This window comes from Plasmodium vivax, chromosome 4 (assembly GCF_000002415.2).
Source record: "Plasmodium vivax chromosome 4, whole genome shotgun sequence".
Taxonomy (NCBI): Eukaryota; Apicomplexa; class Aconoidasida; order Haemosporida; family Plasmodiidae; genus Plasmodium; species Plasmodium vivax.
In genome coordinates this window covers 312572-335989 of record NC_009909.1, presented here as the reverse complement: position 1 = coordinate 335989, position 23418 = coordinate 312572, and the positions used below count along the sequence as shown (strand labels likewise).

The 23418-nt window shown below is 52.2% G+C and overlaps 6 protein-coding genes across 6 annotated transcripts, besides 13 other annotated features; 3 read left to right on the top strand and 3 right to left on the bottom strand.

Annotated features, from left to right (window-relative positions):
- Nucleotides 1-23: 23 nt before the first annotated feature.
- Nucleotides 24-1992, bottom strand: PVX_002860 (hypothetical protein, conserved; the record flags this gene model as incomplete). Its single annotated transcript, XM_001612861.1, has 5 exons — nt 24-45; nt 195-518; nt 662-1486; nt 1695-1780; nt 1909-1992. The coding sequence occupies 5 exons, from the start codon at nt 1990-1992 to the stop codon at nt 24-26; spliced, it is 1341 nt and encodes a 446-aa protein (XP_001612911.1).
- A 299-nt stretch (nt 1993-2291) lies between these two features.
- Nucleotides 2292-2312: a microsatellite.
- A 352-nt stretch (nt 2313-2664) lies between these two features.
- On the bottom strand, nt 2665-11121 carry PVX_002855 (hypothetical protein, conserved; the record flags this gene model as incomplete). The annotated part of the gene is made up of 11 exons (XM_001612860.1): nt 9767-11121; nt 6045-9572; nt 5509-5876; nt 5137-5271; nt 4945-5007; nt 4558-4735; nt 4074-4193; nt 3777-3899; nt 3524-3656; nt 3228-3343; nt 2665-3021 (listed from the first exon to the last, which is right to left on the bottom strand). Exons 1-11 carry the CDS (start codon nt 10832-10834, stop codon nt 2665-2667), a joined length of 6189 nt encoding a protein of 2062 aa, XP_001612910.1. The 5' UTR covers nt 10835-11121.
- Nucleotides 2712-2731: a microsatellite.
- Nucleotides 3341-3385: a microsatellite.
- Nucleotides 4877-4917: a microsatellite.
- Nucleotides 10531-10642: a microsatellite.
- Nucleotides 11112-11135: a microsatellite.
- A 1571-nt stretch (nt 11136-12706) lies between these two features.
- On the top strand, nt 12707-13415 carry PVX_002850 (hypothetical protein, conserved; the record flags this gene model as incomplete). Its single annotated transcript, XM_001612859.1, has 2 exons — nt 12707-12997; nt 13242-13415. 2 exons carry the CDS (start codon nt 12707-12709, stop codon nt 13413-13415), a joined length of 465 nt encoding a protein of 154 aa, XP_001612909.1.
- Nucleotides 13404-13441: a microsatellite.
- A 501-nt stretch (nt 13442-13942) lies between these two features.
- Nucleotides 13943-13970: a microsatellite.
- Nucleotides 13971-14352: 382 nt separating this feature from the next.
- PVX_002845 (hypothetical protein, conserved) lies at nt 14353-16545 on the top strand (the record flags this gene model as incomplete). The annotated part of the gene is made up of 1 exon (XM_001612858.1): nt 14353-16545. One exon carries the CDS (start codon nt 14353-14355, stop codon nt 16543-16545), a length of 2193 nt encoding a protein of 730 aa, XP_001612908.1.
- Nucleotides 16546-16729: 184 nt separating this feature from the next.
- Nucleotides 16730-20094, bottom strand: PVX_002840 (hypothetical protein, conserved; the record flags this gene model as incomplete). Its single annotated transcript, XM_001612857.1, has 1 exon — nt 16730-20094. The coding sequence occupies exon 1, from the start codon at nt 19826-19828 to the stop codon at nt 16730-16732; it is 3099 nt and encodes a 1032-aa protein (XP_001612907.1). The 5' UTR covers nt 19829-20094.
- Nucleotides 17931-17960: a microsatellite.
- Nucleotides 17961-17992: a microsatellite.
- Nucleotides 20095-20146: 52 nt separating the features above from the next.
- Nucleotides 20147-20170: a microsatellite.
- Nucleotides 20171-20714: 544 nt separating this feature from the next.
- Nucleotides 20715-20746: a microsatellite.
- A 26-nt stretch (nt 20747-20772) lies between these two features.
- PVX_002835 (T-complex protein 1, theta subunit, putative) lies at nt 20773-23114 on the top strand (the record flags this gene model as incomplete). Its single annotated transcript, XM_001612856.1, has 2 exons — nt 20773-21232; nt 21483-23114. The coding sequence occupies exons 1-2, from the start codon at nt 21230-21232 to the stop codon at nt 23112-23114; spliced, it is 1635 nt and encodes a 544-aa protein (XP_001612906.1). The 5' UTR covers nt 20773-21229.
- A 287-nt stretch (nt 23115-23401) lies between these two features.
- Nucleotides 23402-23418: part of a microsatellite that runs on past the window's edge.

The window sequence follows — 23418 nt, the reverse complement described above, 5'->3', positions numbered from 1 at the left end:
CGCGTTTACGTAGCCGATCCCCTTCATGCGTCTGAGGGTGTCCACCTGTGAGTGGTTCGAACAGAAATAACATTACGGTAGAGCAGCGTGAACGCAGTGCAGCGTGGATGCAGTGCAAGTATATTTTACAGATGCGAACCCACACGAGCCATGCAGCTGTCTCCTTTACCTGAAGGAGGGACGGAACCCTGAACCCATTTTTTCTATACTGGTGTGAATGTTTCACATATCTGAAGAGTAGCTTTATTACCAATTTATGCGCCTGGGAGTAGATTCCCTTGGGGTCTTTATAAAGCTCCAAATCTGTTGGAAGAAATGCTGCCGCCTCTTCGTGTGCACCGGAGGAGGGGGATGCTGCACTGCTGGCGCGCTTTATATCCTCTCTATGTGCTTGGAAAAATGAAAAGAGGATACTCAGCGTGTTGCTCACATCGCAGAGGGCGCTCCGGATCTTCTTCATTTCGACGTGGCAGGCGCTTCTGTTGCTCAGCGCTGTGCAGTAGTATATTCCGCGTTCGCTGCGGGGAGGCGGCGTAAAGCGGCGGTGTGGAAGCGGTGTGCAAGCGGCGTGGAAACGATTGTGTTCACGCGACAGTGTGAACGTAGGGGGCGACCCCCTCGATGCGTTTCACGGGGCACTCCACACATATGCCCTCCGTACCTGTCGTGCTCGCGAATAACCTCGTTGTACAGTTCCAGGGCAGCTTCGAATTTCCTCTCCGCGAAAAGCTCGTCTGCTTTCCCTTTCAAAGTCTTCACATTGGCATTATGGTAACTGCCAGCTTTTCCTTTTTTCGTTTCCCTTTCAATGGGAACAGAAATGAAAGGGAGGGGGTGCATGCATATGTCTGCCAAGTTGTTTAGAAACAGTTCCACATCGTCCAGTAGATCGGCTTGGCTCACTGGGGGTTTCTTCTGGGAGTCCCCATCGGCACGAGCAGCGCTGTGAGAAGTGTTGCCTTCTTTCCTTTTCGGCGCTCCGCCATACGCGCCGCCATGCGGGGCTCCATTGGTCGGTCCCTTCCCCCTCCTGTTCACGTCAAAGTCGTACACTTCCTCTATGAGGAAATTATTTCTGTAACTTTTTTTTTCAAAAGCGAAATTGGACATTCCGTCGTTTATCTCTGGTTGATTCATGAAGACGAATCTGTTCGTGTGGTCCGTTTCGCCCAGGTGCATCAGCTCGTCGCTCTGTTTGATGCTCCTCTGCTGGGTCATTCCTTGGGTGGTTCCCTTCCCGAGTGGACTCCCACTCGTGGGGAAGTCACCATCTGTTCCTTTCCTAGCAGTCGTCTCCTCGCCTCTCTTCGTTTGTGCCCCTTGGCTGCTCCGCTTCTCCCTGTACAGTCGCTCATACTTCCTGTAGTTCTCCTCGTCCTTGAGCGCACTGTACGCTTCGCAAATGCGGTAGTAGCTTTTGAGGTTGTCTCTGTCTAGCTCCTTGGCCTTGAGGGCGTCTTCGAGGCTCTCCTGGAAGGACCCGATCCTGTCGAACGCGGTGAAAAGGAAGGGGGAAAGGGGGAAGGGGAAAGCGGCCAATAAAGGAGTGCATCAATGTCTTAGACATGCCATGCGGACGTGCTGCTCACGCTGGCATACGTCTCTCGGGTGGGCCGGAATACCTCCTCCCCCCTCTCTCTCCATCTCTCTCTCTTTCCATCCCTCTCTTTCTCCTTATGCCGCTCCGTCCCTACTTGAAATAGGCCAAGGACCGATTCGTGTACAGGATGGAGCACTTGGGCCGGTAGTTGATGCTCCTGGTGTAGTGGAATATGGCCAGCTGCGAGGGAAGGCGGGAAAGGTCACAGCGCTCACGGCGCTCAATGTGCTAAATCTGCTCAATACGTTGGAGTAGCGGACGCGCTGTATGGGCAGTATGCTGCTACCCCCCTTGCGATGGAACCTCACCTCATAGTCCCCCTGGGAAAAGAAGGCGTTCCCCTGCTCCTTCTCCCTCTCGGCCTCCAACGAACTCTTGATGTCGTCTTTCATGGCGTCCGGGGGGGAGGCGCAAGAAGGAGATACCCTGTTCGCGTCTCCCAAGGGGGGGTTACTCATTTGGCGACTCCCCCCTTTGCTGCGTTCAATTTTGTGCGTTCAAGCGACCAACGGTGAGAGGTGGGAGAGCTTCCAATCAATTCTCGAAGACTTTCTACATGCCTCTTTCTTTTTAGTCCTCGCAACCTTGGCGCATTTTCTTCCTGGGGTGGCCCAGATCAGGCAGCCAACCTACCGCCTCCGTCGCGGTGGCGCCAACGTGGGCCTTCTCGTGGAGAGTCCCACAAAGAGTTGCAGATTCTCAAAAAAAAAAAAAAAAAAAAATATGCGAGTCCCTTTTGGGAATTAAAATAATTTAAAAGCTATCTATATGGCATGTAAAAAATCAGGGGGGGAAAAAACGCTTGACAAAAGGGGAAAGTCCCTTTTCTTTATTTTTTTTTTGAGGTTCGTGGGGAGAGAAATTAGCCAAATGGGACACCGTGTGGAAGGACCATTGCGGGTGCGCTACGTGTGGGTATGCCACGTACGGGTATGCCACTCACTGGCTACGTTTCCCTCCCCCGAAGCAGTAAAACAAGGGAAAAAAAAAAAAAAAAACCACACACATGTGATCGTGTCGGCATATACACACGCGTGAGGCCTCTCCCCCGGTGCGCATTTCCTTCACTTATATTTTTTCCGCAGCAGGGCGCTCTTTTCGTGGATATCCCTGGTGGGCAGTTTTTTTTTTTTTTTTTTTTCGGGAGGTGCTGCCTGGTCCGGGGTCTGCTTATCTGCGCGGTCGCGGTTTTGTTCCTCCGCGCAGTTGGGTTCCTTTTCTTGGTCGATCTCTCCCTCTACATCTGCATCGGGACATTTGAAGGACATCCTCGCGCTGGCAGCATCGTCATCTCCCAAGCTTCCCTGCGTGTCGAGTAGGTTGGCCGCGTCTCCTACTTCTCCCTTTGCCGCCTTGCCCATTTGGCTAATCTCCTTTAGCAGGCTCTGCATGTTGGCCTCCAACACGACGTTCTCGGATTTCTACGGGGGGGAAGGGGAGAAGCGGTGGAGGGAAGAAGCGGTGAAGTGGTGAAGCGGTGGAGGGAAGAAGCGGTGAAGTGGTGAAGCGGTGGAGTGGCGAATCTGTGCAGAGCTGCATCGGTGGAGTGGCGAATCTGTGCAGAGCTGCATCGGTGGAGGGGCGAATCTGCGCAGAGCAGTAGCAGTGCGCGCAGCTCCTCGCTTACGATCGCCGAAATCTTCGCGTCCACGCTGCTAATCTGCTCGCGCATCTTCTGCTCCGACATTTGAAAAATGAGTTTCCTGTTTTGTTTCTTCGCCTCCAGTGAGCTGATCACGTTGTCTGTGGGAAAAAAAAAAAAAAAATAAATAAATAAATGAAAAAAAAAATAAAATAATAGTAACCCCCACCACTGCGGACCACCACCGTGGGGCCCTATGCCAATCGTAAAAAGGAGCAGAAGCACGTCTGCAGAAAGTTAGACGCTCTACAGTTCGCCCCCCCCAGCGACTCGTCACTTACTTATATCGCTGAAGAGAAACTCGCAGTTCTGCTTGAGGTACTTGACGTCGTCGACTCCTTCCTCTATGTCCATGAGTGAGAAGTTCAGGTAGTCTTTTTTTATTTTGTTTCTTCGAATTTCGTGCTTCAGTTTCTGCGGGAGGGGGGGGAGACCACTCAGTGAGGTAGTAGGCCGGCACAACAAAGGAAACAAATCGGTGTAATGCCACTCATAAAGGACCGCCCCTCATAAAGAACCTCCCCCTGGCATTACCCGGATGCTCCTTCTCAACTCGAAGTTCTCCTGGATAATTTGATTCGTGTCCGCAATATGCTTTTGGATTATTTTTTTTTTTATAAATAAATTCTTCCTGGAGTCGAAGTCGAATCCGATGACCTGGAGGAGGGGGGGGCACACCGGTGGGCATTCGGCCGAGAAGAACGAGGGGAGATGGAGCTTAACAGGGTGAGCAACTGGACCGGGGTGACTACTACATCGGGGTGACTACTGCCTCGGGGTGATTAGGGGCCCCCCCTTCCACCGCGTCCCCTTCCGCCGCTCCCCCCTTACGTTTTCATATTTCTGCTCGATGAGGACGTCGAAGTTGATGCACTCGTGGAGGAACCTCTTCTCGAACTTTTGCTTCTTCTTTGTTAGCAGCTCGCTCAGGGCCAAATTCCGTTTGTGCTTCTGCGGTGGGGGAGAAGTGGGCGGAGCGATTGGCGGAAAAGTGGGTGGAGCAATTGGCGGAAAAGTGGGTGGAGCGATTGGCGGAAAAGTGGGTGGAGCAATTGGCGGAAAAGTGGGTGCATAACTAGCTCGGCTTCCCTTGGGGGAGGCAGTTCCCCCCTGTCTCTACCTCCAGCAGGCGCTTCTTCTCTTCCCGTAGGGACTGCTCATCAACCTGAGGGCATAAAAATTTCACCGCGGTGTGCAAAACGCCCGCGAAAAAAAAAAAGCGGCCGATTTTACAACTCTGCCTGGGAAGACACACCCACCCACCAGGGAGTTGTCCTGGGAGTGACCACTCCATCTCCACGTAGAATAAACCCACCTGTAGCACATCTAATTGTCTCATCGATTCTTCGAGTTGCGATAAGTGCCGCTCAACTGCAGTCCTCTTCTTCTCAATTTGAAGGAGAGCTTCTTCCTTCCTCTCTTCATTTATTAACGTGGCGTAAATGGCAATGCAGTACAGCTCGTGCAGCTTGATCAGCTTCTGTATGTTATATCTGGTAGGGGGGGGGGGGGGGGGGGTCGGCGTAGGTGGAGCCAGTGGAGCGAATGCGTCGGAGGGGAGGGGGAACTACACAAGAGGCCCGTTTTGCCTCGGTGATTGGTTTCACTTCGGAAGGGGTTCCTCCGAGAAGGAAGCTGAAGATGTTTTTCTTTTTTTTTTTTTTCCTTTTTTTTTTCTTTTTTTTCCCCCCTGCGGCCTTACTTCTTCTTCCGCAACTGCTTTAACTTCTCATTGAACTCCTCGCACTGGTCTGAGATTTGATAGCTGCAGGAAGGGGCGCATGGCGAGACGGGTGGGCCCCACAATGGGGAGATGTGCAGACGCAGCACCGCTTCACCTCTCCAGAGGTACCCACCCCACTGGAAAGAAAAACACATGTAGAACCCCCCTTACATGTAGCTCTTCACATCGGACAGGGCATTTCTCACATCACTTTTCTTCTTCTCGTGGATCTCCAAACTCTCTGGGTCCGCTTCGTCACCGCGAGGGGTTGCATCTTTGGGGGGCTCCTTATCCGCCTCCGGTTCGCTTCGGGGGAGGCAAAGAAGCCAGTTGGGTAAGACAGCCAAGTTGCGAACACACCATTTGTAGAAGGCACAAGCATGATGTGTTTGTGTGTGTTGGGGGACACCCCCTATATGTGGCCTCCTTTTTGTGGCCTCCTTTTTGTGGCCCCCTTTTTGTGGCCCCCTTTTTGTGGCCCCCTTTTTGTGGCCCCCTTTTTGTGGCCCCCTTTTTGTGAGAACCTGCCTACCCTCTGCTCACCCTCCTAACCCGGGTCCCATCCCCAAATGGTCCCCCTTCTTTTGCGCTTTCACAGTTAGGTCCCCTTTTTCACGTTCGTCAAAGGCATCCCCCGTTTGACTCTCCACCTTGAGCTTGTGCAGGTGCATTTTGAGCAGCGCGTCAGGATCGAATTTGTTCGAAACGGGGAGGGCGTCCCCCTTCACTCCTTTTAATGCTCCCCTGTTGTAGAGGCCAGGGTCGATGGCGTGAGAGTAGGGGTGGCTGAAATATTTGTCCGTGGCTTCCAGGGAGAGCTTCAGTTTGTTGGTGACCAAGTTGATTTCCTCTACGTAGTTTTGCTTTTCCTGCTTCAGGGCGAGGAAGTGGCTGCGGAATTTGGCCTTTTGCTGTGGAGAAGCGGTGTGGGGAGGAGCGGTGTGGGGAGAAGCGGTGTGGGGAGGAGCGGTGGACGAGGAGGAAGAGGCGAAGCGACGGGGGCAATCGACGCAACTGGGGAAGTCGACGCAACGGGGTGTGCCTCTCCGCGCCGCTCTGTACCGCTCCGCGCCGCCCACCTGCTCGATCAGCATCTGCAGCACGAAGCACTGCAGGCGCTTCCGCGCGTTCGTGAACAACTCGCAGGGGAAGTAGAGGAGGTAGTTCCACTGCACGCTGTCCACCCCGCCGGCCGAGAAGGAGGAGCCGAACAAGTTGGCGTACAGATAATTCAAATTCATGTTTGCGTAGGGATAGTAGTGCGAAAGGAAGAGGCAAGAAAAGTCTTCCGTGTATCGATCTATGTAATCTTTTGTCGTTTTTAAAAAGCAAAGGACATTATTTTTTTCTACATTTTGCAAAAACTCGGATTCTTTAATTTGAAGAAAGCGCAGAAATTTTATTTTCTCCCTAATGGGGGACGAATGATGATAATTGCTTCTTTTAAACGCATTGGTCACATACGCGTTTGTGTTCAATCCGAAGAGAAAGTCAACTTGCGAAAGAGGGGAGCATTTTTTTTCTAGCTTTTTTATTATTTGCTCTTTGGCTAGCTTTTTTTTTTCAAATTTTTTTTTTATTTGTTCATATTTATTGATTAAAATTTCTGACTCGTTAATAATTTTTTTGTCAAAGAAGAAAACTTTTCTGTCTAATTTGGTACTATTGCTGCTGTTTTCGTTTTGGGTGATTAGTTCCCTCAGTTGGCTTCGGAGTTTCTCCATTTGCGCTCTTTCCTCCTTCCTCTTCGCGTGCAGGGCACTCAAATATAATTTATTTTTGCAGTTGGCTAGGCACTCTTCCAGGGGCAGGCGGTACTCGTTTTCGTTCAGGAAGGTGAAGATGGTCGTTTCGTTGTCGAAGAAGAAGTTCGTGCGGTGCGGTAAGCCGGCGGGAGCGGCTAAAGCGGCGGGTGCGGCGATAGAAATCGGAAAATCCGCTGAAGTGGCCGCACCGGAAGACGCAACCTTATCGCCACCAGCGCGAACCTCCTTCGTAGCGCCACTCGGCACGCCCCACTCAATTGACACCCTCTCCTGGAAACTCTTCCCCCGCTTGTCGCGCAGGCGCTTCCTCAGGGCGCTGCTGTACACTTTCAGGAACACCACACTGGGTTGCCTCAAAAGAAAATTCACGTCACTTGGGTAGGCGGCCCCCTCTCTTAGCTTGGCCAAGGTGGCTTGCACAGTTGGGTCGACGTCCTTTTGGCAGATTAGTTCGAGGGGGGCTTCCCCATTGATTGCTGCGCGGGGGGTGGGATGACCTCCACCCTCCTGGTTGTTTTGAAGTGGCTCGCCTGGTTCGCAGTTTCCTCCTTCGCGGTTGCCTTGTTCGCGGTTGCCTTGTTCGCGGTTGCCTTGTTCGCGGTTGCCTTGTTCGCGGTTGCCCCCTTCCTGGCCGCCTCCTTCGTGGCCACCCCCCAGGTGGAGGTGCCTCCCCTTGGTCAAGAACAAATCGTACGTTCCACTCTTCATGTCCACTGGGTGGAAGAAGTTGATCCTTTCCGTTCCTCTCATAGGGGAGGCCTGCACCTCAGGCCCCTTCACCATCGCCAATGGGTATGCATCACTGTCAAAGGAGAAGGTAACCACCGTGTTCGAGTCCGTAACAATGTTGAAGCTGCAGATGTGTCTATCATCCTGTTCCATCCGTTCGTTAATAAACTGGGCTCTACCCATATGACTGAGGTTAATGTGTAGGTCTCCTTCCCCTATGTGCAGCCGAAATAGACGAGCACCTGAGGATTGGTCCTCTCCATTTGGTGGTTCATTTGACTGAGTCTCTAAATCTTTGTTGACCCCATCTGGGTGAAACGCCTTCCTCCTTCTGCGTCGCTTCAAAATGAATTCTTCGAAGGCATTTTCCTCATCATTTGGGCCAGGCACACCTTCACGTCTACTCCCCTTGGCCTGTTTCAACCTTCTGAGGAAGGACCCCTTCTTCCCCACCAGGACGGAGGCAACCCCGTTTGAGTCCCCTATGGAAGATTCCCCAAATGGGACTTTGTTCATGTAAAAAAAACGAACATTCAAGTGGAAGTCGACGAGGACTAGGTAATTGCCAATGACCTTCCCATACACGACATCCTTGTGGGGCACCTTCCAGTAGAAGACTCGCACGTTGGTGTCCCAGTTTTTCTTCCTCATGAGAATGGTCTCCTTCTTGGTCAGTTGCACGAAGAGGAGGTAGAAGCGGCGTAGGTCCCCGGTGGCGGTCAAGAGGCAGGCATAGTCGCGTTGGGGGCCGCTATCCAGGTCGACACGCCTGTACGTTGAGAGGCTGAGCAGCAGTGGGGCCGCCCCGCCGCGCTCGTCACCGCGTTGATCACCGCTCCCATCAGCGCAAACCCGCGCGAGCAGTCGGCCTATCCGCACCTCATGCAGGAAGTAAATGAAGAGCTTCTGGTGCGACACGGAGTGAATGAGGAAGAAGAAGAGCAGCGCCCCGGACACCTTGAAGTAGCCGTTGAAGATGTGCTCGTTCACCTTGTTGAAGACGCCGCCCTCGATGCACCGCCGTCCGTGGCGGCCATCGCTTCGTCCGCCTCCACCACTTCGTCTGCTTCGTTCTCTTCTCTCGCGTCTCCCCCCCCCGTGGAGCAAAATCTTGCAGCTCATTAGGTCAATAAAAAAAAAGGAGCCATCCGTGAGGGCCACGAACAAGCAGTTGCAATCCCCCATCAAGGAAAGGACCTCAAACCAGGTTACTCCCCTGCCAGTATAGACGATATTCAATTCGTTGTCTACGAGAGAGTAGCACTTGAGCATCCTAGCCTCGTCCAAAGTGAATAGCTGTTTGCCTCTACACACTTTAAGGTCCTTTATTTTGTGTAGGGCAGTATGGCCACAAAGATAGAAGCTAGAGTCCTCATCTGGAGTCATTTTTTTTTTGTTAAAAGTTGTGGTGTAGTATGAGAGTCCATTCTCCAGCTGAATGAGTAGATTCCCTCTGTGCAGGGAGAAGGTACTTATCCTGTGCGTTATGTATTTTTCAAAATTAACAACCGAGATGGGGGTAAAGATATGTGTAAGGTTGTCCTCATCATAGTGTAGCTTAGCAAAGTTGGCCTTCCGTTTCTTCCGCATCTGGGAGAGGTCTTTCTTTCGGTGTGTTCTTTTGGAGGGGGTTCCCTCGTTGGTGGGATCATCCTCCCCAGAGGAACGCCAACTGGTGTAATCGTCCCAGGAATTGGGGCAGCCATCCATCGAGCTCCCACCCGCGATGCACTCAGCGAAGGCCGCGGTATCCCACGCCTGCTCATCATCCACCCTCCCTTCCCCCTCCGACTCCTCTAACAACTCAAACCCTTTGTCATTCATTTTATTTTCTACATTTTTAATTTCGTGTAAAATAGATTCGAAGGTGGTTCTACTGCACTTCTTGGGGGGCTTCCTCCTGTTGTTGACAGGTCCGTTTCCCTTCGCCGCCTCCATCGAGGGGTGCTCCTCCATCGAGGGCTTTTCTCCCGTTGAGGGCTTCTCTCCCGTTGAGGGCTTTTCTCCCGTTGAGGGCTTCTCTCCCGTTGAGGGGTGCTCCCCCTTCCGGCTCGCCTTTCTCCTTTGAAACAAGCACTTGGTGCTCACGTAGTTGTCTTCGACGGGGGTTACCTGGCGAGGGGTGCACAGTTAGGAAGTTAGGAAGTTAGCGTGTTGGCGCGTTGGCGAGTTGGCTAGTTAGCTACATAGCGGCGATAGGCCACCGCTGAGTAGCCACACCACCGAGTAGCCATGCCACCGCTTATGCGCACCACCTGGCGAAAGGCCGCCGGGGGCAGCGCGCCGTAGTTCACGCGGAAGCAGACAATTTCCTTCGTGGCGAACGCGACGAAGAGGTGCTCGGAGTGGTAAAAGATGGAGCAGATTCTCGAGTAGCTGTTGTGGCACCTCAGCCGGGGCAGGTGCCTCGAATCGGTGGACAGGTCAAAAAAAAGGAGCTCATTGTTGGAGAGGCAGATGGTGAAGACGTGGAAGTCTAGCCACGAGGCTGCTACGATGGGACTGTTCAGGAGGAGTTCCCTCTCCACGATGCGCACGTTTTCTTTTGAGGGCTGCTCATTTGAGGTGGCTACAAAGAAGACGCTCCTCTTTGACAGCAACATGATTTTCTTCCCATCGTAGGGGCACACCACCATTTTTTTAAATTTCGATGGGGACTTGTGCGTGGCGATCACTTCTGGGGGTTCTTTTTTGTTGCTGGCCAGCTTGAGGGCGCAGATGAGGTAGTCCGCGTCAAAGGGGGGATCGCAGCGTAGCTTGCCGTGTAGCTTGCCACCCAAATTGCCGCTTAACCCCCCCGTGTTATCCCCTTTGGATGGAGCTCCTTCCTGCAGGGGGGACCCGCGGCGCCTCTTTAGCAGCAGGTAGACTTGGCCATCCCCCAGGGTTACGTCTTTTATGGCTTCTCCAACGCTGTGTGTTAAGCGCACCTCGAAGGAGTTTAACCCATTCGCTTCATCAAATACGAGGTAGCACAGCAAATCGCCGGAGGCTCTACGTATGACCACTGCCATGGCATGCTCCTTTTCACTGCAGGAGATTTTCCTCACCGGGTGTGGGCTGTACCTGCCCCCCACGTTGTCCGCGCCGTCGTTCTTTTGGCCGTCCGTTTGGCTGTCCCTTTCCCCGTCCGTTTGGTCGTTCCTTTTCCCGTCCGTTTGGTCGTTCCTTTTCCCGTCCGTTTGACCGCCCCCTCCCCCCTGGCCCGCCGCCAACTCGAAGCGAACTTCCCCAAGGGGCTCACAGCACGAAATGAACAAAAACTTCCGCTCATTGTTCACAAGGTTATGCAGACAAATACAACTGCCTTGCAAGAGGCACAGAACATTCTCGCTGATGTACTGAAAGTCGGGACACGAATTGCAACGCGTCATGGTGCATCTTGTGGCGTCACTTGCTGTGGGAGGCGAGGAGTGAAGAGACGTTAGACAGACGCCTCACTGGGGTTCATGCGATCAGCAGACTGAAATAAAGCAGCGTGGGGAAGTACCCTATATAAAACACCCCAACGTTGTGCTTAGCGGATGGGTAAGTCCCTGCACGGTGGAAAAAACGAAGGGCAGTACGTACCTACCCACGTGACCGTAGGTATCTCCCTCTTTTTATTTCCCCCCATTTTTGCTGCTATTCGCTTTTCCACACTGCGCGAGACAAAACGCGCAAAAAAAAAAAAAAACAAAAAAAAGAGACATCTACGGAGAGCTTCACCTTACTGAAGTGACAAATGTATGGAAGCCCCCGCCGGTAAAGCTGATAAGGCGAGAAAAAGTGAGAAAAAATGACCAAACGGGAGAACTACTTTTTGCGTTGATTTTCCTAACATGTCTGTGCGCCCGGGGGAAGGAGACTCTCTCTCCTCTATCGTTTTACACACCTCAAGCAGCTCTGCTGTTTGAGAGGCGAATTGGCTGTGAGTGGGAAGACTGCCGATCGGTCACCCAGGCATTTACACCTCTTTCCATCCTTCGAAGTTCCCTCACAGCGAGTGCAAAAATGTTACGTGTGCGTTTTGGCTGCAAGTGTAAGGGGGGGCCTACCCCCGCATTGTTCGCAAAGCCCCTTTGTTTTTCTCTCCGTTGTGCACACGCGAAGGGAGCACACTGCTACGTTGGACTCCATTTAAGGTGCCTCCCAATGGAGTTACAGGGCAGACGCTCCAACGTTGTAGTTTGTTGAACAGTTTAACCGATCCGCTATAATGTGGCAGAGAAAAATACCCGTGGGTGGCACCCAATTTGTTTCCTCTTCTCTGCCGTTTCATTTTATGAGTTTTTTATTCACCCTCCAAATGTTACACAATTGCACAACTGAACAGCTGCCCATTTTGCATTCGTCCCATTTGGGGGAACACATTCAAAGGTTGCTTAAGGGCTAGCTCAATGGCAATCCAAACGGAGTGCCACGTTGGCTCTCTTTCTACCAACCAGTGAATCATTCCCTTTGGGGTTACAATTTATCCCCCTGCAGGTGCACTCCTCCTTTGGACTCCCCTCCATTTGGAAATAAGCATATGTGCGTATGTTCCATTTGCGTACCTACCCATGTGCGCAATCCTCACCCGCCTCGTCAAAACCAACGCCGCTTCATCGGAAGGGGCACTCACCAGGGAAGTAAGCTTGAAGAAGAGCTGCAAAACGAAATGCGGCACACAATAGGGACCGCGCTGAAGAAGCAGGAAAAGGATAGTTACAGCTATCCTATGCCAGTTAGCCAAAAAAAAAAAAGTGAACAAAAAAAATGAACAAAAAAAATATGAACAAAAAAAATATGAACAAAAAAAATATGAACAAAAAAAAAAAAAAAAAAAAAATATTCCATGTTCATGCAAAAATGGCATACTTGCAGCTGCGGTAAAAGTGACTTTCCTCCTACTTGCGAAAAAGCACAATTGGTTTTCTTTTTTTCGAAAAATAATTCACATCGTTAATGTTAACTAAGGCGCAGTTGAGCTGTTACGTGAAGGGAAAAGAAGAAAAGTCAAGTCACTTTCGTCGAAAAAGGGAACAACATTGCGCGTGAGTGAAAATAAAAAAAAAAAAAAAAAAGGGACATCCTCTGCAGGGGCTACAGAGGGATAGAAGCTTTAAACGCAGCGAAGGTTAGTGAGGAGTGGACCTGAAGAGACGCTCACCACTGAGGAGTGTGCCCCTACCGGTGACGAAAAAGACCGCCACGTATAGTGCGCCAACTGCTACACATAGTGTGCTAACCGCCGACCACCCACGTGTCAAAGCGAGCCGGCAAAAATGTCGTTCCTCAGTAGCCCCTCGACCAACCACATGATCACCAACCTAACCAAAAGGACAAATGAATTTCAATCCAAAATAGATAGCATACTTAACAAAATAAGCACGGAAAGCTTGCCCTTCCAGAAGAAGTCCTTCATATGCTGCGTCAACTGCTTCGATATATACAACACGGATTTCGAGACCATCGGCAAGTGCGTGAACAACTGCCAGAAGGGGACGGAGCACTTCGTGCAGGTCGTCCAAAATGAGATGCAGAACTTGCAGAACAATTTGCAGTCCTGCCAGCAGGTAGGCAGGAGAGAAGGAAAAGGAGGGGAAAACGAAATAATGCGCGTTGTTCCCCTGTGCAGCCTTACGTGTGTGTGTGTGCTTTGGGGAGGGGTGCTCCCTGGAAGGCACCCAATACAGGGGTGCCACCCGTTGTGTGCATTGTCACCACCCGTTATGTGCATCTTCACCCCCGCTGTGTGCATCTTCACCCCCGCTGTGTGCATCTTCACCCCCGCTGTGCTCTTCCCCCGCCCCTCTTCAGTCCTGCTTCTACAAGTACTCCCCCAATTATGCCAAGAGCAACGCCAACATAGACGGCCCAACCATCGAAAAAGAAATGGAGGGGTGCGTGGTCAAGTGCTTCGACAAGCACGAACCCATGCTGCCGGAAATATCCGACCGCCTGCACAAGACGCTGAAGGAGGAGATGAAGTGAGGAGAGGAGAAGCGAGGAGAAGCGAGGAGACGAGAGAAAACGCTGTGTGGTGTGAACTCCCCTAAGTTGGGCATCACCGAGGGAGCAACCGGGGAGGAAACGGCGCAGAGCCGCCCCGCATGGGAGAAAAACAGAATAAAGAACACAACATAGGGGAGTATATGACAGTACCGCAGAGCGTGGCTAACCAGTGCAACAGTTAATTGGGGGACCTCCCGCCCCGTCCAGCGGTGTACAGTCATTTTCTTTGCTACACTTTGATGTTTTTTTTTTTTTTTAAGACAATGCGGCAGTTTTGCAGAAGCCAGTTTGGCTGTTCATCTTCCAGCGCATACACGTGTATGTTTTGTTTGTGTGCCTAGACGCATGTGCCCATGTGCCCTTTTCATTTCCCCATTTTTGGAGCCCCTTACCTCTCACGAAAGTTGCCCCTTTTTTTTTTTTTTTCTTCTTAACTTCAAATTTGTGTGCACATGTATGTACATAGTTTGTGTGCAAAAGGGGAATTCATTTCCACAATTATTTTTAAGACTGCTGTTTTTTTTTTTTTTTTTTTTTTTCTTTTCCCTTTCATACTGGACGAAAGGAAAGGCGAAAAAAACGTTAACTGTGGGAAGTTTCCATTGTGTAAATTTGCCCCCTTCACGGAGGGGAGGCATTTGGGGGGGTCCACTCGAATTGTTGTGCTTTTTTGGAGGGAGTTCCACCCCCGCAGTAGCGGCAGTAGCGGCAGCATCGGCAGCATCATCCGCAGCATCCGCCGCAGCGGTAGTATCGGCGCATAGGAAGAAAAAAAACCGTTCAGCCCATCCCGTTTTTCTACCTGCACAGCTGATTGCAACGCACAACAGTGGACAACGCTGCATAGGTTGGGGCATCCCCCCCCTGAGCGGCATTTTTGTTTTTTTTTTCTTTTCCCCTTTAAGGCACACCTCAAATGGAAAACAACCACTTTGCGTACACTTTGAGAGGCCAAATTGAAGGCATCTTCGCAGAGTGTACCCTTTCCAAAGAAAAGGGGGGGTTGCAAAATGGGGACTCTCCTGTGGGTGTTCCCACTCCGGGGGATGCTCCACACGAACAGGTGAACTTCTCCAGGGGGAAGAACAAAGTAGAGAGGCGTGGTTCGAATAGGTATGAGGACACAGGGTGGAGCGGCAGAAGAGGAGAGAGCAACCTGAAGAGGGAGGAAGAGTCCATTTTTGGAAACGATGGGAAAACCCTAATGGTGCAAAGCTATACGTCTCTACTGTATGAGGGATGTGAAGACAAGCTGCACGTTTTGCTAGCGAACAGAACGATGAAGGAGGGAAGGGTGGAAATGCAGATAAGCGGAGAAGGGGAAAGCTTTAACCTCCCCTGCAGGTTGGCTGGAAATGTCTTAAGTTCTTTTTCGCCCCCACTGGAGAAGGGGGTTTACAAGTTATTTTTTTTTATAAACAAAGAAAGGATGCACGCAAAGTTGGTGTCCTGTGGGGTGGACATGCTGTGCAGAGGCGTGCCGAGCAGAGACATGCCGAGCAGAGACATGCCGAGCAGAGGCATTCTGAGCAAAGACATGCCGTGGCTCCCCCTGCATGTGATCGAAATGAGCCGCTTCGACCAAGTGGGTCATTCTAGAGGGATGAACAACCTCCCTCCCTACAGCATCCGCGCAAACAACCACGTGCACACCAGTAGGGGTCTCCTAAAGATGTATGGCCTTATGCACAAGCAGTGCAGGCAGATGGCCAATCGGGAAGGAACTCGCGATGGAAGGGTGACCCTGGGGATGGACTACCAACTGCACACCAACAGCGATCGTCACTTTTATGGGTTCCTTTCCGCTTACAAGGAGGCGTACACCAAGCAGCATCCACAGGTAAATGGGAAAAGGGGGGAAAATAAAAATCTACACATAAATAGTATCAATTTTGTTTCTTCGTTAAATTTTGAAAACCATTTGGAGCACTGTAGAATCCCCACGATGTACAAAAGGTTACTGTATGACCATTGTGCCTATGGAGATAAAGCGGTCATCATGAGTCACCACACGCGTCTTCTTCAGGGGGACTACTCCTCCGGGGGCCTCTCTGCGCATGTCTTTGTTAAGGACCAGTTGGGGGGCCCGTACTCCGTTTTCGCCTTCGATTTGGCAATGGGGGGGGTGGAGAATCGAGCGGGTAGGGAAGCTCACAAAGCGGTACAGGGAGCCACTTCCAGAGGCATTCCCCCCCCCTGGACGAAGAACCCCCCGGTGAGCTCGCTCCTCCGGTTCAGCTGCGACCAAGACAGTTGTGCAGATATGCGGCAGTGGAGCTACGTGGAGGCCATCCCCTGCCGGAAGAATGACGTGGCAAGGGAGTTTTATTTGACCGGGCGGCGGGCGCGGGGCGCGAACGTGGAGAGTTCAGCGGAGTGCACAGCGCATCGCCCAATGAATCGCCCAGTGAATCTTCCCGTGGAGCGCGACTGCCCCGTGCCCGTCGAACTAATCAACCACAGGAATGCCTTCAAAACGTACGCCCCGGGAATTCGCCTCTCGGAGAGGGTCAGCCTATTCTTCGAGGCCTGGGATTGTGCAGCATTGCCAGTGGAGCCCTTCTCGCAGCTTTCAGACTGCAACGTGCACTGTGAAAGCGTGTGCGCACAGATGCGGGGGCTATCCGCGCTGGTGAGAAGCGCCCGATTTGACGCGTTATCATTTGAAGACCTCTGCGAGGGGGGGCAAAAATGGGGAGTCATCAAGTCGGGGGGCACGGAAAAAATGAACGGGGGCGATGAGAAAGCGGATGGACAGGGGGGACATGAGGAAGATGATGCTCTGCGAGCGAAAGGAGAAGACGATGCACTGCAAGCAAACGGAGAAGATGATGCACTGCGAACAAACGGAGAAGATGACCAACACGATGCAGACGGGGCGAAACGCCGAAGCGGGCCACGCCGAGCGGGCCCGCAGGTCCGCCCCCACGATGAGCACCCGAAGTGCGCCACGAAACAGACGCGGGCGGGGGCAGCCTCCAACTGTCCACTTAGCAGCTTCGTCTCCTTTGTAATCACCATCGATGGAAAAATATACCACAGCGTTCTTCCCATAAGCAGGCTTCTCCTCCTCTTCGTCGTTAACTACTGGATGCACTTCGCCGATTAGTCGAACGATGGGAGGGGCAGTCGCTGTCCTCACCACACACACGTAATGAGTGCACTGTGTGGTCATACAAATTGGCAGAAAAAAAAAAAAAAAAATGCCACTCACACAGCATCGCTTCGTTGCAGCGTGGGGTGGGCTGCCTAGCAGAGGAATCATTTCCTTTTTCACTTCCCCCCCCCCCCCCCTAGTAGTACACATGCTGGTAAAAAAGCGTCGCCAACTCGTCCAGCTCCTCCCCGTCCATTCCGTTTTCCACGGTGAGGAACTCCTCCGCCCTCCGGATGTTCCCCATTTCGCCGGAAGGAATCAGCTCGACCTTGTGCCGTCCCAGCGCCGCTGCAATGATGTATATAATAGATTCGTATACTATTTTTTTAAATGGCAACAGGGGCTTGCCAAAAGAAAACGTTTGGCAGACGTTGAAGATGATGGGAGCGATGGGGTGAATCGTTCTGGGCATATGCTCAGAGACATTCCTCAAGAATTCGTTTTTTCTATCGCGCTCCACTTCAGTTGGGCACTTTGGAATGACGAATTCACCTTTCTCAAAATAATGCACCGTGTATTTGGAGATGACCCCTGTGAGGATGTCCCACAGGACTACATAGAGGGACATGTCGTCGTACGCGCTGCACTTGTCTGTGCCGTAGGTGTACTTGCTTTGCTTCTTCACTTGCTGCAACTGTTCTTCATCTGATGGTTCGACATCTGCTGGTTCGTCATCCGATGGTTCGTCATCCGATGGTTCGTCATCCGATGGTTCGTCATCTGCTGATTTGTCCTTCCCCTTGAGGAGATCTCCGGGGCATTCCTCCCCTCCGCTTTCGCCGGCTGCCCCCGCGAACAGGAACGGCGCCATACCCCTGTTGAACGCCTCGTCGTACTGCTCGCTGATCTTTTTCTTCTTCTCCATCAGCAGGTTGTGCAGCTTCGCGGTGTCCTCCTCGCTGTCCGAGGCGGGGGCGACCTGGCCACCACTCGGGGCAGCCTCTTCGCCTTCGCCACGGTAGGGGGGGGCATCTTCCTCTTCGCCGCCGTAGAGGGGAGCATCTTCCCTTTTGCCATCAACCGGGGTAGCGTCATCCTTTTTGCCATCAGCCGGGGTAGCGGCATCCTCTTTGTCACCACCCAGGGCAGCGTCGTCCTTCTCGTCACCCCCCGGGGCTGCATCATCCTTTTCGCCGCTCATCACACCCTTGGCCTCCGCCTCACCGTCGTCGGGCTCACCCCCACCTTCACTGGCCTGGGGAATCGCCCTTGCCGCCGCCCCTCCGCCGGGCTGGCTCAGCAGAACGATTCGCCTCCCCTTCCTCTCCCGGTCGTGCTTCAGGTTAATTTCGCTCATCCGCTGCGCGGCGCTCGTCCGGAGGTGCTTCTCCTCCTCTTTATCCCCCCGCTGCTGCTGCTGCTGCTCCTGCTGGTGCTCCTTCTCCTCCTCTTTATCCTCCTCCTCTTCCCGCTGCTGCCTCTGCCGCTGCTGCTCCTCCCCCCCCTCGTAGTCAAACCCGATTACCCTGCTCGAGTCGAAAAGGGTCTTCCCCAGGACGTCCTCAAAGAAGTGCTTCCGGTTGGTAAAAATGGACTGCCTGACTTGTTCATACACTTGGGCCATTTCGCCATCGGAGGGGTTCCCCTCCCCCGCGGCTTCTGCGCTCGTCGCTTCTTCCAGATTCTCATCACCATCGTGTTGAGGCGTCACGGATAGTCCGTTCGTCTCCTCACCTGGCCCTTCCCCTTCGGTAGTTTCGCCCCCTTCTGGAGATACACCGGGGTGGTCCTTCCTTCTATCCTCTTCCTCACCAGGTAGGGAATCCCCCCCTTGAGTCGCCTCCATGGAGGTCCTAGCCACACTGTAGACGTCCACCCGTTCGTCTTTGAAGTACTCATACCTTTGGACGTCCTCATTAAATCTGACGCTTTTGGATTTGTTGGCTTTTCCCCGTTCGCGTTTTGGGCAACTATCTGCCTCTTCGTTGGAGTTTTTTTCCTCCTCTGGATTCACTGCGACATACCGTCTGAACGATTCCCTCAGGGGGAGGATCATAAGTTTCTTTTCATCTGGCCCACTGGGGGAACTGCCCGTTGGGGAGACCTCCGTAGCTTCTTCTTCCGTGGCTTCCTCTGTGGTTTCCTCTGTAGCTTCTTCCTCTGTGACTTCCTCTTCCGCCACTCCCTCTTCCGCCACTCCCTCCTCTGCCACTCCCTCCTCCGCCACTCCCTCCTCCGCCACTCCCTCCTCTGCCACTCCCTCCCCCTCACTGTCTTCACCCCCCTCCCGCTTCTCCACGATGACTGGAAAGAGGGTCTTCCTCAACTGACGGGTTCTCTGCTTAACTTCACCCTCCACCGCCCTAACGGTGCACCCCTTCTCATCACCCTCCACCGCCCTAACGGTGCACCCTTTCTCATCACCTTTCGTTGCCTTCCTCCCCTCGGGGTGGCCTGCCTCCCCTTTGTCTTTGCCATCCAGCCCCCCTCCCCCAGGTTCCAAAAAGATCCTGTTGTTCTGAATGCGCACGAACTCTAAATTGTTTAGCAGCACATTAATGTCGTGAAATTTAAAAATGGGGAAGAAGGTTAAGAACATGATGTATATCAGCTGGCACTTGGTTTTAAGGTTGTTCCTCCCGACTCCCCCGCCTACTTCGGTTCCTCCCCCCTTGGCGGTGGTGCCATTCTTCCCATTCTTGGCGATTTCTCTGAGGAGGTGCAAATTATAATTCATGCAGCTAGCGGAGCAGAACAAGTCGTAGTACTCCCTCAGGTAGATGCTCCTACTTTTCGCGTCGATTTTGTATTTGCCCTTTTTGGGGTCGTTTAAAAACACATTATCACATGCGTAGAAGCCACACTTATTGAAGCTCCTTCGGTTTATGCAAACGTCGATTAGGTTACTCTTGGAGAAGTAAAGAGCGATCAGGTTGTTTAGGAAGATGAGCAGGTTTTTTATAAAAATGTCTTTGTTGCTTTTAATTTCGTTTTCTGCGTTCAGGTTTAGGCTCTCCCCTGAGCAGGCGCGGTCTGCACGCTGATCGGCGCGCCCCTCGACACGCTGCTCGGCACGCCGCTCAGCACACTGCTGACCCTCCTCAACCGTGTTTATGTACGCGCTCACCTCCTCTACATTGAAGAAATCGTCGAAGAAGAGCTTCTCCTGCTTCTTATTGGGGACCCTTATGTATATGAGCAGCGTTTCCAGTTTCCGGTGGAAGATCTTGGCCAGGTGGTTCAGCTTGGCCTCCCTCTCCAGGAGGTTTTTCTTCTTCCTCACTTGGCCGTTCATTTGGGTGTTCACTGGAGCATTCACTTGGGTATCTACTTTGCGTCAGCTGGCGGATGGCGGGCGACCCCCTCACTCGACAGGCCAAGCTGCGCTCCCGCGACTACATGTGTCGCCTTATCAACTCGTCGCATAGCAGGCTGCCCCACAGCAGAGTTCGCCTCGAGGAGGGGCAACCTTCAAACTGGCTGATAGCGCGAACCGTTCGCTGCAAAATGGCGGGAAAGAATTTTCACAAAAAAGGGAAAACAAAATTAACAACCTGCTGCAAATAAAATTGACAAATGGTGGTCATTATAATTTGACGAGTGGGGAGGCACAAAGTTGAAGCAAAAAAAAAAAAAGAAAAAAAAAACTGCATGCGGACGACCGTTTGTGGTCAGGCACAAGCCGGTGACAAACCAGTGGGGGCTTCCAATGAGTGCTCCCCATGCGCGCTTTCATTTGCGGCACGCCGCTGCGGAGGCGCTTTTCTGCGAGGGGAACTTGGACCACGACGGGAGAAAGGCCCCCCTTGCGCATTCCCCCGCCGCGGCCCCTGTAGCTGCCCCTTCCTCGGTGGAACACTCTTTTGGAGCTCACCCAACGGACAGGAAAAAACATAAAAAAAAGGCAAAGGCTGCCGCAGAAAGCACCGTAGCCCCGCAGCCCCGCAGCAGCTATGCATGGAGATGCCTTTTCTGTGTGCCGGGCGGGGGATCCTTTCCTGCTGCGTATGCCCATACGTGTATGCAAATGCAAGTAGCATCATGTGGCACAGCGCAGTGGGGCGATCACATCCAAAATACCAGCTGCCGCGTTAGCCCGCAGCGGGTGCACTCGTCCCTGCAGGCACTCGGGGGTTGCTCTCGTAAGGCGAAAAAAAATAAAATGCAACAGAGGGAGAAAGAAACGATAGGAAAAAAAAAAAAAAACAAAAAAAAACAAAAAAGCGTAAACCGTGCTATCTTAAAACGTACAATGTAGAGTACCTCATCCCCCACTTTACCGTTTGAAAAAAAACGCAGAACATTGCAAAGCGGCACCAGTCGTGAAAAGCGGATGGCGGAGAGACCCCTGTGAGGAAGTTTTTCACATCATTGCTTCCCACCGTCGGAGGATAGTTAACAAATCAGGAGAGAGCGCGGAGCAGCCACTCCCCCGTGGAACTATCCCCCCACAGCTATCCCTACATGTGTGCGTAGGCTCATTTTTGTTATACGTTCGTGTGGTGTCCCATCCCTAGGGGGAGTGTCGCTCAGCTTCTCCGAGTGCCGCGCAGGCGTAGCGGCTGCGCAGCTTGACGGTGTGGCATACAGAACGGTGCCATACCGGCTGTGCTCTGCTTATACACACGCAGGAGAGCTTCCTCCGCTCAGCTTTGCCCCCCCTCTGTGAGGACTGCACGCTTGAGGATCACCCAACATGGTAAGTGCGTTTAGGAGGAGCACTAATAGGTGGCCTTCCCCACATTGAGCTTGCCAAGTAGCTCGCCAAGTAGCTCTCCAAGGAGCTCGCCAAGTAGCTCTCCAAGGAGCTCTCCAAGTAGCTCCCCCGGAAGCGTCATTTCTTCAGTGCTTCACCGCGTCACTTCACCGCCGCACCTCTTCACCGCCGCACCTCTTCACCGCCGCACCTCTTCACCGCCGCTTCACTTCACTTCACCGCTTCCCCCCAGTTCGCGAACAAGCACGGGTTCAACTCCGTCCTGAAGGACGGGTACCGCATCGTGAAGAACAACGAGGACGCGATTCTGAAGAACATCGAGGCGTGCAAGGAAATCTGCGGAATTGTTCAAACGTCGCTCGGGCCCAAGAGCATGAACAAGCTAATCATTAACCACATTAACAAGAAGGTGGTCACGAGTGACTGCATCACCATCCTCAAAGATTTGGAGATCAACCACCCGGTGGTGAACATCCTGAAGAAGCTCTCCGAGACGATGAATTACGAGTATGGCGATTTTACCAACTACGTTTTTACCCTAACGACGGAGATGCTAGATAAAGCTAGCCATTTGATTCAGCAGGGGTTTAACATAAATGACATTCTGACTGGGTTCATGCTGGGCTACAAAGAAGTGGAAAGAGTCATTTCGAGCGAGCTGATTGCATACAAAATGGAGAGCTTCTCAGACGAAAAGGAAATTAAAAAGGTCATCCAATCTGTGATGGTGACGAAGAATCTAACGAACAACTTTGATTTTGTGATTACCCTACTGGCAAAGTGCATAGCGACGTTAATGCCGGAGGAGAAGGTAGAGCTGTTTGATGTAGACAATATTAGGATTTCTAAACTGAATGGAGGGAACCTAATAGATTCTCAGTTCATCATGGGGATGGTCATAACGAGAGATACACATGGAATTGTTAAGAGGAAGGAAAATGCCAGTGTCATTGTGCTCAACTGTGGGTTGGAGGCAGCCACAACGGAGACCAAAGGTACCGTACTGCTCAACAACGCTCAGGAGCTACTGAACTTCACCAAAGGGGAGGAAGAACAGATGAAGAAAATTATCGCAAGTATAAAGAAAGAAGGCGTAGATGTGATCATCGTCAATGGGGCTATCTCAGACATCGCACAACACTTCTGTGACGCTGAAGAAATTATGACTCTGAAGATCCCCTCCAAATTTGAGACCCTTCGATTGTGTAAACTCCTTAACGTAACCTCCCTCGTCAAGTTGGGAGTCCCAAAACCGGAAGAAATTGGGAAGGCCTCCTCCATTTACGTCTCCGAAATTGCCTCCAAAAAGGTGACCATCATCAATTCGGTCAATAAGAAGGTTAGCACGATCATACTCAGGGGGGCCACTTACAACCTGCTTGATGAAGTCGAGCGCTGCATCCATGACGGGATCAACGCTATTAAGAACGCCATCAAGGGGAACTCCTTCGTGTACGGTGGTGGCTGCATAGAAGTTCAACTCTGTGAGAGACTTAAGAAATACGCCCAGCAGTTAAAGGGCGTCCACAACTACAGCGTAAAAGTTTTCGCAGAATCATTCCTAGTCGTCCCCCGTATTTTGGCTACCAACTGTGGGTACAACAGCACCGATGTGCTGAATCAACTCATTAACGAACACAACAAGGGGAACGTCGAGGCCTGTGTGAACATCAGCAAGGACTCCTTCGTCACCTCCGCCAAGGAGAACTGCATTTACGATAACTTCAGGTGCAAGAAATACGCCATCGACTTGGCCGTGGACGCCCTGCAGACCATCCTCAAGATCGACCAGATTATCCTCGCCAAGCCCGCCGGCGGCCCCAATCCCCGCGACAAAAACCCGGACTACGACGATGCCTTTTGAGCGGCGAAACGGCGAAGCCGTTGAGCAGAGAAGCGATTTGGCAGAGAAGCAGTTCAGCTGATGAGCGGCGAAGCGGCTGAGCGGCGCTTCTTATCCATGCAGCTGAGTTACCGCTCCTCCGGCGCGCAGGACCCCTTCCCTAGCTTCGCCTCGTCGCGGAGGACCCCTTGCGTAGTTGCCTTCCGTGGCAACCGCTCGACGAGTCGCCCCTCCATCACGTGTACATTTTACACAATTTGAAGGAAACTCAGGATAAGTTCTGCACTAGCCAGCGTAGTGGGAAAAAAAAAAAAAAAAATAAACA